Here is an 18642-nt window from a genome sequence, read left to right on the forward strand (position 1 = left end):
TTTTATTTCTGCAAATTCGCTTCCATAATAATATCTCACTGCTAATACTAATGAAAAACATTATTACCATTCCTGAATCAAATCCAAATGGCAATTTTTTCTCACAAAAAAAGGTTTTTTTATAGATATGTATACTTTAAACTTTTTGTTACCATGGGATGTTTACCTCTGGAAGCATAATAAGATTATAAAAAAGACATGAACTGATGTGTTCACTTTTATCCTTGCTAAATTGTGTTGAAAACTACAAACTTACCAAATATAGGCTCACTTATGTTGTAAAAAAGTGGGGCTTACATTATTCTGGGAACTGAAAAATTACCTATACCACCAAGCATTAGTGGGTGAAGCTCTAGTCAAATTACTTGTTTGTTGGTATAGTTATTGTAAAACAGTTTCTTGGTATCTCAAGAAGTAGCTGACCTAGGTGAATGTATCATTTAGGAATCAATCCACGATCTAAAAAATATCCTTGAAAGATGTTATCAAGCTAATATACTTCCCCTTTGTTTATTTCCAAGGCTCAGAAGATTGTATGGATAAGAGATATTTGCCAAGAAATTTGACAGAAATAGTTTGCGTTAACTTTTTATTTTCGGTCTCTTTTTCGTCGGTCCTTGTTTTGGAAAACACAATTTCTATTGTTTAAGCACAATTTTGCGCCATATGAAGGTTATTTCTATTTTTAACAAATGGGTTTTCAGATTTTTAAAACCTTGTAAAGGAAAGGTATAAACTTTCCCTTACTTAAGCAGTATGCCTGTTTTCAAGGTTTTACTTTTATAACACAAAGATCTTCAAAGGTCAATATTTTTTGAGTGAAGATATTGTACTTAAAAATACCTGTCTAGGTTCCTAAAAAATTTTCGAGGCTCTGGGTTAATTCCTGGGAGTTTAATTCCCCTTCCCCAGGTGCTTCAAAAGATGAAAAAAGCTATTCAATTAAAATTTTATTCATTTGTTACAAATATAGTATACCCTATTCTGACCTTAACAGAATAACAAACAAAATTCTCACCTCAAAACTCTTTGGAATTTTTATTTAACAGATAGGATAAAGCCCTCAGTGTTTAATCTTAGTGAAAAGTTTTTGATCAAAGCGAATTTTGTCTAAACATGGTCTATTCAGTAGGGTGATAAAAACAAATATTATATGTGATGTTCTTAATTTATTTAATAGCAGGCTATTAATAGTAGAAGTAGATTAATATCAAAAGTAGGCACCTTGCAATTGTCTAGCTATTTGCTGAGACTCCACCAGTTGGTGAGAATTCCAAGGGAACTAACTTACTTGAGAATGTATTGTGAGGTGACCTTTCCCAGAGCTGCTAAATCTAATTTAAAATAAAGTCACCAAGAAAATATTCCAATTAAAAAAAAAAACACTTGCGTTTTAATCTGTTTTTGTATATAAAAATATCTAGCCTGTATATTTCATTCTATTTTATCTTTTAATGAAATTGCATATTTCAGGAAAAAAAGGATGTGGGTACGTCCAATCTGAAAAGAAAATGAGAGAGCTACAAAGGGACATGTATCACTGCTCAAGGACTTACTAAAACAGACAGTGAAGAAAAATTTTACAATTTTATAAGAATCACAAAAGCTGAGTTTTTGGAGCTTCTAAATCTTGTTGGAAATTTAGTCAAAAAACAAGATTCCAACTTTAGAAAAGCAATTACCCCAGAGCTAAAATTGTCCTTGACATTGCGCCATTTAGCAACTGGAGTGTCAATGACAACCTTACACTATGAATTCCGAGTGGGAATATCAACTGCTTTTGGAATCATCAAAGATACGTTATCTGCACTAATAGAAGTTCTGTGCCTGTTATATTTACAAGAACCTCAATCAGAGAAGTTTCTTGAAATATCAAATTCTTTTAAATTAAAAGGCTCTTTGCCTCATTGTATTGGAGCTTTAGATGGTAAGCATGTAAGGATACAGTGTCCTAATAATTTGGGCTCAGAGTATTACAATTATAAACATTATTTTAGTTTAGTTTTGTAGGCTTCATGTGATGCTAATTACAAGTTTAATTTTGTGGATGTTGGTGCTTATGGTAGTGAAAGTGATGGAGGAGTTTTTTCAAGGTCGGATTTTGGAAAAGGTCTGCAAAATGGGAATATTCACCTAACATCTTCTCTACCTTTGCCTGGGACACAAGACAATTTCCCTTATTTTTTTGTAGCAGATGAAGCTTTTCCCCTTAGTGAACATATAAGATGACCATTTCCTGGAAATAGATTGACTGAAGGTAAAAAAATATTCAATTACAGAATATCCTCTGCCCGAATACTGATTGAAAATACTTTTGGTATTCTTATTCAGCGTTTTAGAATTTTTAGAACAGAAATTATTAGTCAACCTGAAAAGGTAAAGCAAATTGTAATAGCTGCAGTGTGTCTTCATAATTTTATTGTTTCATCAAGAGGAATTTCCCAAGAGACCCAAGAATCCCATTGTCATAGAAATCCACACGTATCAGGAGGACTTTCTGCAATGACAAGAGTTGGAAGCAACAACTCTTCAAGACATAACCAGGACCAGAGAAATAGACTCATGGAATATTTCTTCTGATGCTGGTTCAGTCCCATGGCAACAAGAGAAAGCACTTCATGGCTCCTTTAAATCACTGATGGTTTATAGTGTTTGATTAAATATTAAGTACATAGTGTTTGTCAGAAATTTGTTTGTTAATTTTTTTTAATAGAGTTTCTTTAACTGTATGTATCAAGTTAGAGCCAATGCTACTGATATTTTTTTTTGTGCTAGTTGAGGACACAACTATGAAAATAAAAGAAGCCTGTTCAAACCAGTGTTGACCTTAGGGGACTTTGTCTTATGGCTAAGAGAGCCTTTTCTAGTCATTTTTTTAGTTTTGAAAAACAGGAATTAAAAATTACGGAATAGCAAAGCTGCCTTCATTGCATCTGGAAGAGTTATTCATTCAAGATTAAAGCAACCGTTATGAACTATAGATTGTATTAAAAAGTCAGAAAAATAAAAAACAATGCAAAACAATCATAAACAGCTAAAAATCAATTTCATTATTCATCAGTAAATTCTAATATTGTTTGTAATATTTGAATCTGGCATCTTGCTTCTTTTTTCTTTTGGAACTCTAGCAAAATGGGGCTGGAGTGACAATAAAAACAGTTCATCTTTATCAAATATATCTGGCCTTGTGCTCTTCCTTGCAAGCTTCTCCTTTAAATAGGTAGCAATAGACTCTTGAGTTGTTGATGCCTCAAATCTCTCTTCATTGTCCCTTCTCTTCTTTGAAATAGCTGGAGATTTTCGGAGATTCACAGGGGTACTCGATATATGAGGACTTTCTGAAAGAGTCAACACATCTCAACAATCTTAATAAAATCTGGTCAAAATCTAAATAAGAGTACAAAATCTCAAATTATACTTGGAAAATGCTGACATAGTAGGGCTTTTTTGAAAAAGCATATGTTTTTTCCAAATTAATCAATTCAAATTATCATATTGTTGTCAATGGTAGAATTGAATTGTCATTTATACGTATTAATCCACCACCCAGTAATCAAAAACTAATTAGACAAGTATCTACAAAGAGTGACATCTTCTCAAGATTATATTGAAAAAGCTGAATTAGTTTATTTTGGGATCCCTGCAAGAGAATATATGTTTTCTTAATCTCTGGAGGTTAAACGAAGTACTTCCGATTACAGAAATTACCTACAATCAGAAAGTTTCCTGAGAAGTAAGAAATTAAGTACATGAATAGGTTACTTTACCCATTTGGCCACACATAGGCTACAGGTATAGAGGTGAAACATAAAGAAATTGATTTTTTTGGAGGAAGGGTAAACTCAAAATTCGGTGTTAGAGGAAAGAGGGAAAACATTTTTCTCCAGTCCTTGCCAGTCTTCTAACAAAAATATTAAAAAAGTTCAGGAAGAGGGAACCTCTGTACATAATTTCTTGTAATGTTTTCTGACCCCATTCAATTTTACTATTTTATTCTCTTTTCAGAGTAGTATATTCATTGGAGCAGGAATATTCTAATTGTACTAGATGAAAACATCGAACATTAACTTCAGTTTATTCTTTGGAGATCAGAATTTTTTTAGAGCTTCTGTCATTTTATAAGCACTTTAAAAAACAATAAAAAAATATACCATTGCAGGTATTACACATGCACAAATGCAATTAGAAACATGTTCAGCTTAATACAAATAATATTAAACAAAAAAAATATATTTTATATTATACTCTTAAAGACACAAGCCTGAGATTAAATTCTTCTAAGAGTGTGAATTTTTAGCAACTATTTTGTTACATATATTTGTGCATAATTAATCTTTTATAAATGTGTTTAGTTGTAATATCTTATATTTCCATACAGGTTGGCCTGGTAATAAATCTATAATTTATATCTACATATGTGAATACCTCTTATATTTATTTCAATATGATTAGTATCAAATAGAAAACAAAACACACCAACAGAATTCTCAGGAGTTTGAATTAATTCATCAGCAGAAGGGGTTAGAATTAATTCATCAGCAGAAGGAGTGGCACTATGTAAAATTCTGCTCAGATCCTCTTCAACGAATTCAACTGCACAAATTTCCTCTGTATAATTTGTCTCCAAGTTAGTTACATCTATCTCATTGACTCCCACAACAGGTAAAGAAGATACACAGTTACCTAAAAACACAAATAAATGAAAAAACTTCTTTGACTAGATTCTCTTGGAAAAAAAAGCTGTTTTGAATAAATTTTGTTGCTTTGACAGTTTATTTATTTATAAAATTAGAAATTTTTACTTATGTTTGACAAAATTTAAGCAGCAGATCTAATTTACAAGGCTAAACTAAAAGTAACTCTAGATATTACAAACTTTCAGAATTATATGAGTTGAAATATGGGGTGAATTTTGCCTTATTATTGTAACCTAAAATTCAATATAATATTTATGCTACCAGGCCTTTTGCAACTTAAGTGTCAAAATCAAATTACATCAATTTCCCAAATGATTTACATAAGTCCTATGTAATAATGTTTGCTAATTCTGAAATTACACTTAGTTACAATTAGTAGTATTAAACGCAAAAAAAATCTTCTTAGCAAAGAGTCATTAAGCCTTCTATGGAATTTTTCCACCACACAGAAAAAAAACATGATTGTTTTCATATGAAACAGTCATGTTTCATATGTTTTCCATCATATAAAAACTTTGGAAAGGGTTGTGAAAATTTTGTATCACTTTTAAGGGCCAAAGCTTGTTAAGAAAAACACAACACATCTTCAATACCACATGTGCCCTTGTACCCCAACACAGCATCAAATTAATATTCTAAAGTATTTTTTTTTCAATATTGTTTAAAAGATCCATAAAGTTTACTTCAGTCCACAATGATACAAGTAGCCCAACAAGCAAGGGCAACACATTGCTGTAAATAACCCCTTTAAGAATAACTGTTTCATAGATACAATTTAATATGAAGGTTGAGATAAAGCACCTTGCGATATCACAGCCATGCAAGGAAGTTCGATCGTATATTTCTACAGTGCCAAGTATGGTTGTCTAACTGATATCAAATGTCCTCCTCACCTACAACTGTACAAATATACACAACAAGTCAGTTTTGATTCATAGTCATGGATTAATAAAATAATTGTCTTGAAGGACTAAATATCTTAAAACACTATGATTGGAGAATGAATGCTCTGAATCAATACACAGTAAGCTAACATTTTACAAATAGTTTTAAGTTTCTCCTTAGAATAACAAACAAGTGCCTACACCAAAAACAAACCCCAAGGGCACTTTCAGGGGTAGATATATCTAGCTTATTTTGTTTTCATTTTTACATCATTGTTTATTGTATTTTATGTCATTAGCAGATCTTACAATTCTTAATTCATTGAAATATCTGTTTCAAATTGAAGATGTTGTTAATATGATGCAAAATGAATGTTTTAGCTTTTGAATGATATAAAGTAATTGGTATGGCTTTCAATTATTAAATTTAACCTTTAATTCTACTATAATTTTTTATTTCTTTTCACTTGGGTCTGATCTATTAACAGCTCAGATTGTTGATTTCAGAAAATTTTATGTTTGGAAAAAGCATAAAAAAAAGACATCAAGTGGTATATTCACTTTATTCATAAGTCAATAATATGATTTGGTAAAATTTACAAAAGTATGTTCTGGGAAAGTATCTTGAAGTACCTACCTCCACTCCTTCCCCCTCTAGAGGGTCTTGACCTTTGATGACCTTTAAACATTTTTGTGTTATAAAAGTGAAACCTTGCAAATTAGATCTTCCATAAATGAAGTACAACAAAATTGCTTTCAGCTTCACAACTTTGCCCAATCCAAATTTATAAGTTTTTAAAGATATGCAAATACATTTCCTAAATTTAGAGAAAAAAACATTGACGTGGCTTAAAATTCTACTCAAATAGCAGGAATTGCATTTTCAGAATGCAATTTCAAAGTGGATAATTGAAGCCAGAGAAAAACAAACGGATAATTGAAAATTAAGGTAAAATATTGCTTTGTCAAATTTTCAATAGGTAGGCTAGACCTTTCATATAGGCAAATTTCAGGACCCTCTAGAGAGAGAAGGGGTGGAGATATGTAATTCAAATTGCTGTCCCAGGACATATTTTAGCCTGTAGACCCATCTCTGAAAATTTCATTTTCCTAACTTAACCCCTTTCCAATATAGCCAAAAGTAGCTTAAGTACAATTTTACCCAATAGTTGCACTTTCTGGTTTATTTGCTTCTTCTTTGTTAAATGTGCAGATTAGGCTAGCGATCCCTGTTATGTAGTGTGCTGAATCCCTGCCAATAGAACCAGAATAAAGCCTACAATATATCCTGCTCCTACTGGACAGTATCTATTCATCTTGCAGCCCAATTGATTGGATAATACACAGTAAATAAGTTTTCTTTTTGGTGGTAGCTAATCTACATTATCCTTTTCATTATGCTAAACAAGCATATACTAGTACATAATATATCACTTAATGGTGTTAAGAACTTGCTTTCAATATTTGCTACAATGAATTAATTTTTGAAAAGTTGCAGCATTCTCCTAATGCAAGTATGCACTAATTCAATCCTGCTCTAGAAGCTACAAAACCTGAACTGAAGCATTATTCGATTTCACAGCTAAAATTCATATTCAGTGGCAAAATATTACATATTTTTTTTTCCTTTGAAGGTTGAATTCATTGAGTCTGTGTTCTCTTTTTTTTTTTTTCTGTCATGTTGTGTAGCTTAAGAGTTTTTTAATACATAAATTCATTCACTTCAGTTAAGTCATTCTTCCAGCTATGGTTCATTTTGAGACTCCAACCTGTCTCAACACCAAAACTTTCTGCTTTTATAAAAGCTTATCTTTTAGTGACTAAATAGTTGATCTTACTCATTCACCCCCACTATAGAGTGGTTCATTCTAATAGAGAGCCATACTATTTTTGTAGTGCAAAATTATCCCTTAATGGTGTTTGGAACTTGCTTTCAATATTTACCACAATGAAATTTTTTTGAAAAGTCTCTAGCATTCTCCTAATCCAAGTAAGCACTAATTCAACCTTGCTGTAGGAGTTACAAAACCTGAACTGAAGTTTTATTACAGTTCACAGTTAAAAGTCTCAGAATAGCAGTTACTGCTGAAGGTAAAATATTTTAAGTTTACACTTATTCAACTATAGTTAGTTAAAGTTCAAGGTCAAACTCAGTCTTAAGTAAAGTAGCATTATATTTATAAAGGTATGTCTTTGACTTATAATATTCCTTATTGTATTTTCTTTTGCAGTCAAAGATTGTCAAATAAAATGGCGAAACTTAACGGATCAATTCTATAAGGAAAAATGGCAAATGGATGGGAAGAGTGGGGATGGCTTCAAGAAAAAAAAACCATGGAAGTGGCTTGATCAGCTGTCTTTTTTAGCTCCACTTCATGGCGTATCAGATCACCATTCGAATGTTGAAAGTTTTGAGAATGTCATAATCTCCTTGGGCACAGAGAGTCCAGAAAGGACATTTGATGTCATATATCCTGGGGAGGACGTGGGTGGTATCTCTTCTGTTGTTGAGGATACAGTGGAAATTAGGTTAGCATAGTTTCTTATCTTTAGGTTGAGTTAGGCAGCCCAAATGACAGTTAAATTCTGAGTGTTTCTCAAAGACAACAGTTAACAGAAAATTCTCAAACAACTACAGTAACTTTATCCTCTATCATGATATAATTGAAAACCTACCTACATTTCAAAACAACTGTTTTTTTTTATCTAATTGTAACCAACTCATGCACAAATACTGCAGAGTCAAGGTTGCCAAACAACATAATTTATTATGGATAGAGCGAACAGTTAACTTTAGTTTAGCTGCCAAACACAATAATAGTTTTTGTGACTTATTAGTTGCATTTTAAACTGGTAGTGTTGTCACCAGACTTATGACTCATTGATCTTTTAGTTGTTTTTTTTTTTTTCTTTGCCTGTTGCCAGTTACCATTATTAGAAATGCTGTCCACAGGTAATAAACAAAGTTTTGTTTTATATGCAACTGACAATCTTTTTGCCAGTCACTAGCCATCAGTCAATCATTGTAGCTGCTTTGAAAATTTAAAGCCTCTTTTTAGTATGCTGGTTACTGGTGACTAGCCACAGGAAACTAAAAAAATAAAACAGAAACCAGGATCATCTTTCAGTAATCTTTCAGAAGGAAACTTTCAGTAATCAGCTCAAACTTAAATGTCTGAAGTTTTCATTTTTCTTATGCACAGCCTATCTACTTAACCTTGATAAGTAAAGGAAGTTTATCAAGTCAATTTTTCTATGGTGAACTTAAGAAAATTTCAACAAATATTTAACTAGGGTAGTAAAATTGCAGCTCTAAAGAAAGAAACATGCTAGAAAGAAAAGAGAAAGCTAATTTCATGGATAAAATCCTTTTTACAACAACCCCCCCTCACAGTCCCATATAAAGCCATAGGCTATATACCTCCCATATATAACACTAGGCTAAAGATAAACTAACATAAAATAGAATTAGTAGCAGTTGATTTGGTAAATATATACCAAATCATATTATTGAGTTAGGAATAAAGTGAATACATCATTGGATACCTTTTTTATGCTGATTACAAATATAATAATCTTTTCTATTGGAAATGAATTTCCAGCCCCCCCCTATATATGCCAATTCAGGGTATATATTTCTACACTAGGGGGGAGGGGGGTGGCAAATTTTGTTTCTGATGTAAATGGGAGGTAAGTTTAAACTTTACCCCCACCCCCTAATGTAGAAATATATACCCTGAATTGGCATATATAGGGGGGGGGGCTAAAATTCATTTCTGATAGAAATGATTATTATATTCATAATCAGCATTAAAAACGGCATTGAATGGTGTAGGCCTATTCACTTTAATCCTAACTCAATAATATGATTTGGTATATATTTACCATTAATTCCTTGTTTTATGCTCTTTATAACCCTTATAGTTGTTACCTTGCCAAAGCATCTCTCTTGTCCCTGATTGAAGCATACAACTAGGCTAGGCTATATAGCCTAGCCATAATAGCCTAATAAATTTGTGGTTCTATCCATTATTTGATCTGTAGTATAGCTCCTTTTGGAGAGCTGCTATTCTTCAAATTTAGCAGTTGAGCTACTTCCAAGGGGTTTTAATCACTTGGCTATAGAAAATTCAGTCACTTTCTACTGTCTGAAATAATAACAAAGAAAGTGTGCCTAAAAGGCAATGTTGCATCCTATTTTTTAGACTAGTCTATACATAATACATTGTCTTGGTTACCTTTAATAATATTTAATTTAGATTAATCACACAAATGGGAAGAAAATTGCTGGCCAAGGCATACTTTAACCTGCCATGCTTACCTAAATCCACTCTGCCTTTTTCTTTCCTTGAATACTTGGAAAATGACTCCCAAGCATTTGTCTTCATGGTTTTGTTTTTGTCCTTTGGGTTGAATAAAAAAGGCCTTGCCTTAACAAAGTCAATAATCATATAATCTAACTCATCCATTATCACTTTTCTTCAAAGTCAATTACGTTACGTTACGGATGTTAAGTTGACATTTTTTCAACTTTGTAATTAGCTTACGTTACAGAGCTTAAGTAGGTTACGCTACAGAACTTATGGAGGTTACAGACCTTAAGTCAGCAAGTGTGAAAGACCACTTTATCTAATGTGAAACCGGCATTATTAGATTTCACAGTTAAAATTCATATTCAGTGGCTAAATATTACATATTTTTTTTCCTTTGAAGGTTGAATTCATTGAGTCTGTGTTCTCTTTTGTTTATTTTTTTTCTGTCTATGTTGTGTAGCTTAAGAGTTTTTTAATACATAAATTTATTCACTTCAGTTAAGTCATTCTTCCAGCTATGGTTCATTTTGAGACTCCAACCTGTCTCAACACCAAAACTTTCTGCTTTTATAAAAGCTTATCTTTTAGTGATTAAATAGTTGACATTACTCATTCACCCCCACTATAGAGTGGTTCATTCTAATAGAGAGCCATACTAATTTTGTAGTGCAAAATTATCCCTTAATGGTGTTTGGAACTTGCTTTCAATATTTACCACAATGACAATTTTTTTGAAAAGTCTCTAGCATTCTCCTAATCCAAGTAAGCACTAATTCAACCTTTCTGTAGAAGTTACAAAACCTGACCTGAAGTTTTATTACAGTTCACAGTTAAAAGTCTCAGAATAGCAGTTACTGCTGAAGGTAAAATATTTTAAGTTTACACTTATTCAACTATAGTTAGTTAAAGTTCAAGGTCAAACTCAGTCTTAAGTAAAGTAGCATTATATTTATAAAGGTATGTCTTTGACTTATAATATTCCTTATTGTATTTTCTTTTGCAGTCAAAGATTGTCAAATAAAATGGCGAAACTTAAAGGATCAATTCTATAAGGAAAAACGGCAAATGGATGGGAAGAGTGGGGATGGCTTCAAGAAAAAAAAAACCATGGAAGTGGCTTGATCAGCTGTCTTTTTTAGCTCCACTTCATGGCGTATCAGATCACCATTCGAATGTTGAAAGTTTTGAGAATGTCATAATCTCCTTGGGCACAGAGAGTCCAGAAAGGAGATTTGATGTCATCTATCCTGGGGAGGACGTGGGTGGTATCTCTTCTGTTGTTGAGGATACAGTGGAAATTATGTTAGCATAGTTTCTTATCTTTAGGTTGAGTTAGGCAGCTCAAATGACAATTAAATTCTGAGTGTTTCTCAAAGACAACAGTTAACAGAAAATTCTCAAACAACTACAGTAACTTTATCCTCTATCATGATATAATTGAAAACCTACCTAAATTTCAATACAACTGTTTTTTTTATCTAATTGTAACCAACTCATGCACAAATACTGCAAAGTCAAGGTTGCCAAACAACATAATTTATTATGGATAGAGCGAACAGTTAACTTTAGTTTAGCTGCCAAACACAATAATAGTTTTTGTGACTTATTAGTTGCATTTTAAACTGGTAGTGTTGTCACCAGACCTATGACTCATTGATTTTTTAGTTTTTTTTTTGCTTTGCTTTTTGCCAGTTACCATTCTTAGAAATGCTGTCCACAGGTAATAAACAAAGTTTTGTTTTATATGCAACTGACAATCTTTTTGCCAGTCACTAGCCATCAGTCAATCATTGTAGCTGCTTTGAAAATTTAAAGCCTCTTTTTAGTATGCTGGTTACTGGTGACTAGCCACACGCAACTCAAAAAATAAAACAGAAACCAGGATACCAATGGCAAAAGGTCACAGGTTAAAGGTAATTGACAACTGATTTTTAAAACATAGCTACAGAGTTTTCTACAAGACATAGCTGTAATTGTGACTGCAAGCATGGAAAAGCCCCGTGTAGATAGACGCTAAAGAGTAAAATAAAAGCTACTTGCTTAAATATCTCTCCCTTTCTTATGAATGTTCTAACTTTGTCTGATTCACATTTCTTCTCTTGCTGCTATTCAATTATAACAGAAACCAACAACAGAAATTACACACAACAGAATTATGTTTAATGAATTATAATTAACAGAATAACCACAGAGTAAACAGAATTAGAATTAATGTTCCGTTGCCAACAACAGAACAACCAACAACAGAAAAATAATAAAGCAGAAACCAGGATACTAATGGCAAAAGGTCACAGGTTAAAGGTAATTGGTAACTGATTTTGAAAACACAGCTACAGATTTTGTTACAAGACATAGATGTAATTGCAACTGCAAGCGTGCAAAAGCCTCGTGTGAATAGACGCTAAAGAGTAAAATAAAAGTTACTTGCTTAAATAACCCTCCCCCTCTTATGAATGTTCCAAATTTTTTTCTGATTCACATTTCTTCTCTCGCCGCCATCCAATTACGGCAGAAATTACACACAACAGAATTATGTTTAATGAATTATAATTAACAGAATAACCACATTTAAATACAAGACAGTTTAATATATATATATATATGTAGTGATATTTTCTCCCCCTCTTATGAATGTTCTAATTTTTTCTGATTCACATTTCTTCTCTTGCTGCTATTCAATTATAACAGAAACTAACAACAGAAATTACACACAACATAATTATGTTTAATGAATTATAATTAACAGAATAACCACAGAGTAAACAGAATTAGAATTAATGTTCTGTTGCCAACAACAGAACAACCAACAACAGAGAAAAAACAAAACAGAAACCAGGATACTAATGGCAAAAGGTCACAGGTTAAAGGTAATTGGCAACTGATTTTGGAAACAGAGCTACAGATTTTGCTACAAGACATAGCTGTAATTGTGACTGCAAGCGTGCAAAAGCCCCGTGTGAATAGACGCTAAAGAGTAAAATAAAAGCTACTTGCTTAAATAACCCTCCCCCTCTTATGAATGTTCCAAATTTTTTCTGATTCACATTTCTTCTCTCGCTGCCATCTAATTACGGCAGAAATTACACACAACAGAATTATGTTTAATGAATTATAATTAACAGAATAACCACATTTAAATACAAGACAGTTTAATATATATATATATATATATATATATATATATATATATATATATATATATATATATATATATATATATATATATATATATATATATATATATATATATATATATATATATATATATATATATATATATATATATATATATATATATATATATATATATATATATATATATATATATATATATATATATATATATATATATATATATATATATATATATATATATATATATATATATATATATATATATATATATATATATATATATATATATAAAAAAAAAAAAAAAAAAAAAAAAAAAAAAATATATATATATATATATATATATATATATATATATATATATATATATATATATATATATATATATATATATATATATATATATATATATATATATATATATATATATATGTTCATCTTATCGCCCTATAACCACTGCGTGTAACTTGAGTAAAATCCTCGAATATATTTTACTTCCTCATTTAAATGAAAATATAAATTTCGGATCGAATCAATTTGGGTTTCAATCTGGTATTGGTTGTCAACATGCACACCGTGTTCTTTCTTCCGCCCTTAAGAATAGCCTGGCTGAGGGGTCGCCACTTTATATGTGTACTTTGGACCTTTCTAAAGCTTTTGACAGTGTAGTCCATAGTCAAGCTTTTTTTTCCTTTTTTAATAATGGTGTAAATCTTTCAGTTATTTTTCTTCTTCGTTTTTGGTATGAGAATTCTGTCCTCCGAATTAATAAATCTGGACCTCCGTTTGTCCGTGTACGTCGGGGTGTGAAACAGGGAGGGGTTTTATCACCTAGTATATTCAAAATGTGTATTTCTGGTATATTAGATGAAATTAGATCAAAATATTTCATTGGACTTTCAGATGTTTCTTATCTTGCTTATGCGGATGATCTTCTACTTTTATGTAAAACTAAGCAAGGTCTCTCTTTTATGGTCTCAAAAGTTTCACGTTTATTTTCTAAAATTGGTCTTTCTCTTAATGTTGAGAAATGTGAATTTCTAGTTTTTAATGGTCCGACTTCCTCTAATGTTCCCTTAGTTTGTCGCGGTTTTTCTATACACTCTGTTTCCGCCTTTCGGTGGTTGGGTATTACTGTTACTAATTCAATTTCTAGCTTACGGCAGTGCACTGTTCGTGATGTTCAAAAGAAAATTCAAATGGGATATTCTAAGATTGTTGCCAATCGAGGGAAGTATAATAGACGTGCATTGGGTAGGCTATATTCTACATTCTGTGATCATTCTGTCCTTTATCTTTCTGGTCTTTATCCCCTTCTTAAGAAAAAAGATGTTAAGCAGATCCGGTCTTTTTACTTCAGATATTGTAAATTTTTACTTTATCTCCCCCCCTGGCATAGTAATGGTAAGATAACTCGTAAGTTTGAAGTCCCTGATATAACAGCAAAGTTGGCCGTGCTGCATGGAAGGCTGTCGGATTCAGCTTTTTGTCGTTTTTCGCCTCATCATCCTTTGGTCCGTCTGTTCGGTTAATTTCATTGTAGTGTACTTTATTTCATTTTCTCTTTTGTCTTTTTTTTTTTTTCCTTTTGTTACTCCACAAGTGTAATAAATTGTTATGAAGCGGGTTAAAAATAAATTATTATTATTATATCACCTAGTAAGTGCTTAATAACTTAGTTTTACTGAAGGCAGCATTTTTCTTTCCAGAAATGGTGCGAAATTATATCCCTACTAAGTCCGAGCCAAACGAAGAAGCTATCAAACAAGGGCTAAAAGCCATACAAGATGGAGATTCGGTCAGAAAAGCGGCCAAGACCCATGGAATAGCTGCTTCAACATTATTTGATCGCTTGAAGAAGTCAAAATCAGCCAACGAGACTAGTGTGGATGAAGGAATAGCCAGATCAGCCAATTTGAAACGAGGAAAGTATTCCACCCGTCAGGTTTTCACTGACGATCAAGAGGAAAAACTTAAGACTTACCTTCTTCGTTCCTGCGAACTTCACTATGGTTTGACTTTAGCACAAACTCAGAAGCTGGCATATCAATATGCAGTGAAGCTGAGGGTCTCTTATCCCAAGAACTGGGATGAAAAGCGTGCCGCCACATATGACTGGTCATATGGATTTATGAAGCGTCATCCAGAGCTGAGTCTTCGGAAACCTGAGAACACCAGCCTGGCCAGGGCTTCAGGATTCAATCCCTTCAATGTAAACTCGTTCATGAATAATCTTGAAGCTTTATACAATCGGCACCGCTTCACACCTGAACGAGTGTACAACCTAGACGAAACCGGAGTAACAACTGTCATGGATAGCCCTAAAGTCATAGCGAAATCTGGTATAAAGCAAGTGGGCAAGGCCGTTGCTGCTGAGCGGGGGGAGTTAGTTACAGTGTGTTGCATCGTTAATGCCATCGGGAACACCGTCCCCCCAGCGTTTGTGTTCCCACGCGTGCACTTCAGAGAACACATGCTCCATGGAGCACCACCTGGTAGCCTTGGGTTAGCTTTCCAGTCTGGTTGGATGACTGGACCGAACTTCTTAGAAGTTATGAAGCACTTCGTCAAGCACACTCGATGCGACAAGGAGAATCCGGTGTTGCTCATCCTCGATAACCATGAAAGCCATATTTATTTGGAGGCAGTTCTATATGCAAAAGAGAATGGAGTAGTGCTTCTCACATTTCCGCCACACTGCAGCCACAAAATGCAGCCCTTAGATATATCTGTCTATGGCCCGTTCAAGGCGTATCTGAGGGCTAAGTTCGGCGAGTGGCAAACAAACCATCCACACGAAAGATTTCAAATAACTCACACCGCAAACCTAGTTGGTCAAGCTTATCCCCTAGCGTTTACTCCGAACAACATCACATCGGGCTTTTCAAAACCAGGAATATGGCCATTCTCAAGATCAGCGTTCACTGATGCAGACTTCATCGCCGCTAATGTCTCAGACAGACCAAACACCGCTTGAGAAGTAACTGATAGGGTAGAGTCTAGGAATACTTTGGAAGAAGTTGCTGACCCTGTCCTGAATTCCTCGGCCTTAGAGCAACCACCAGGGCCCAAACATGATGTCAATCCAGAAGACATTTTTCCATTCCCGAAGGCTAAACCAAGAAAGCTAACTGTGAATAGGGCTCGAGTTGGCAAAACGAGAATTTTAACGGATACGCCAGAGAAAGAAGATCTGGAGAAAAGAGCACAAGCAAAGTCAGCAAAGAAGACTGGTAGGAAAAGAGTAAAACTGGCAAAGAGCAAGGAGCAAGAGTTGTCAACGATAAGAGAACCTTCCTCCCTTCGGAAATCTCTTTCCATGACTCTTCAGATGAAAGCCTCCATGCAGGGTCAGACTGTGAAATACCTGAAACTGAAAGTGAAGTTTCATTCATTCCAGAAGAGATCAAGGTTGACGAATTTGTGCTAGTGAGGTTTCAGCTTAAGAAAGATTTTGTTCTTTATGCAGCAAAGATTTTGGAGACTGATATTATGAACAGGGAGTTTCAGGTTTCTTTTCTACGGAGAAAGAAAGACTCTGATCGATTTCACTTTCCTGATATTGAAGACAAGGCATCGGTGTCGTTTGAAGATGTCGTGAAGAAGCTGGAGGTGACTCGACACGGTGGAACTGCTCGGGTCCAAGCTACTTATGTTTTTGCAGGTCTTTGGTTGGATCATATCCGCTGAGTGATTTAAGTTTGATAACTATGAACCTTTTTTCTTTTCTATTTACTTTTGTATCCTATATCTGAAGAATACAGTATCTGAAAGCATGTCCGGAGCTACCCCCACACCTGTGCAAAGCTGCCCCTATATAGGGGCAGTTTCGGACATTTTGTGGACCCAGGGAAAACGTCAACTACTTAGCAGCGCTTGCATATTTTCGCTTTAACTCTGTCCAGGCTCTGTCCAAGTGGCTAAGCTATGCTGGTGCCAAATAAGAAGTCCCGATAGCGCGCACAAGCCGAAGCAGGTAACTTTGATTAAAAAGTGCACGGAGGTGCCCCAGTCTCCCCTATATATATATATATATATATATATATATATATATATATATATATATATATATATATATATATATATATATATATATATATATATATATATATATATATATATATATATATATATAGTGATATTTCACTCTTAAAGTCTTAATAATTTTAATTTGTTTAAGTTCAACAATTTAAAACATTTAATCTACCCAAACCTTTCAGATAACTTCAAATTATGTTCTAGTCTTGAGATTGTTTAATGATGATAATCATGATTGTTTTTTTTTTCATTGACCTGTACAAATTACCTCAGTATAATTAATTCAAGCAATCTTTTGTTACAGTGGTTCAAGTTCTTCAGCATCAGCAAATATGGAACCAAAGAGACCAAGTTATAAGAAGAAAAAAATGGAGGTTTTAGAGGATCCATTAGAAAAAATACTGTTGGAATAAACAAAGGACGCCCAAAATCCGGATTATGCGTTTGGAGCGTATGTCTGTAATGAATTGAAGCACCTCGACAGAAAAAAAACTCCCTGGCAAAATTAAAAATTCAGCAGGTGCCATTTGACTTGGCAACCACGGATGAGGTGCAGACCTGATTTTTTTTTTTTACTATGATTTAATAAAGAGACAAGTTTTAAATTTTCTTTTCTTGTTTGACGAAAGGGAGAGTCAGTAGAACATTCACTGGGAAAACTATTCCCAGAGAAGACCAAGGACAGTAAATGTCTGTTTAATTTTTAACAAAATTATGAAAATATGGTTATAAGTACTGTTATTTCTCTTGAGCTTTGCTTATCTTGAACTTCCAAATAGTTGGTCACTTTGCCAAGACAGCTGTCCATCATGAGAATTGAAATATTCTTGAAATTTTATTCGAGTCTCATTGACCAAGAGAGCGTGATGACTGGACCCTTGCTGGTTCAAATGGGTGCTCTAGATTGAAGGCTCTGATACTTTCCACTGACGAGATATAATTTCGCCGTTTCCTCGAATTGTGTCAGTAAGGCTTGGATTACAGTAATCGGAGCTCTCGGCTACTAGATAGCTATGAAGGCATACACATGCCATGGTTACATTCTTAGCCGTCTCTAATTTACTATCTATTGGCCTGTAAAACATCCTCCAGTGAGCAGCTAACACTCCCAAAGCATTTTCAATGCTCATTCTAGCCCTTGATAATCTGTAATTAAAAATTCTCTTAGAGCGTGATAAATCGTGTTCATTTCCTGGGAAAGGTCTCATTAAATTATTTCTTAATGAAAAAGCCTGATCCCCAACAAATACAGGTGGTAAACTATGGGTTCCAATGACTTTTTGTGGGGGTAGTTCTATTGTACTTTCTACAATGCTTTTTCCAAACGAACTGTTTGAAAACACCCCAGAATTACTAGCACTTCCTTCTGCACCGATATCCACAACTATGAACTTGTATGTTGCATCAGCAACAGCTAAAAGAACAATGCTGAAGAAACTTTTATAGTTATAGAACACTGAGCCTGAGTTTGTTGGACATTTAATTCTTATATGTTTTCCATCTATGGAACCCATACAGTTCGGAAAGTTCCACCTTTCTTCAAAAGCTCTTGAAATTTTTTCAAAGTCTTCAATAGTA

At 33.4% G+C, this 18642-nt stretch overlaps 2 protein-coding genes across 4 annotated transcripts; one reads left to right on the forward strand and one right to left on the reverse strand.

The window, feature by feature from the left end:
* Window positions 1–2995: 2995 nt before the first annotated feature.
* Window positions 2996–10076, reverse strand: LOC148940393 (uncharacterized). Its single transcript, XM_089104837.1, has 3 exons — window positions 9903–10076; window positions 4477–4683; window positions 2996–3338 (listed from the first exon to the last, which is right to left on the reverse strand). The coding sequence occupies exons 1-3, from the start codon at window positions 10048–10050 to the stop codon at window positions 3058–3060; spliced, it is 636 nt and encodes a 211-aa protein (XP_088960963.1). The 5' UTR covers window positions 10051–10076; the 3' UTR covers window positions 2996–3057.
* LOC148940394 (uncharacterized) lies at window positions 6828–17571 on the forward strand. Of its 3 annotated transcripts, XM_089104839.1 has the most exons (3): window positions 6828–6927; window positions 7813–8110; window positions 17369–17571. In XM_089104839.1, exons 2-3 carry the CDS (start codon window positions 7875–7877, stop codon window positions 17475–17477), a joined length of 345 nt encoding a protein of 114 aa, XP_088960965.1. In that variant the 5' UTR covers window positions 6828–6927; window positions 7813–7874; the 3' UTR covers window positions 17478–17571. The 3 variants fall into 3 exon arrangements, with proteins under 3 accessions (XP_088960965.1, XP_088960964.1, XP_088960966.1); XM_089104838.1 differs by lacking the exon at window positions 6828–6927 and having other exon boundaries at window positions 7686–8110; XM_089104840.1 differs by lacking the exons at window positions 6828–6927; window positions 7813–8110 and adding an exon at window positions 10742–11196.
* Window positions 17572–18642: the final 1071 nt, after the last annotated feature.

This window comes from Artemia sp. Qi Xiang Cuo, chromosome 19 (assembly GCF_049724085.1).
Source record: "Artemia sp. Qi Xiang Cuo chromosome 19, ASM4972408v1, whole genome shotgun sequence".
Taxonomy (NCBI): Eukaryota; Metazoa; Arthropoda; class Branchiopoda; order Anostraca; family Artemiidae; genus Artemia; species Artemia sp. Qi Xiang Cuo.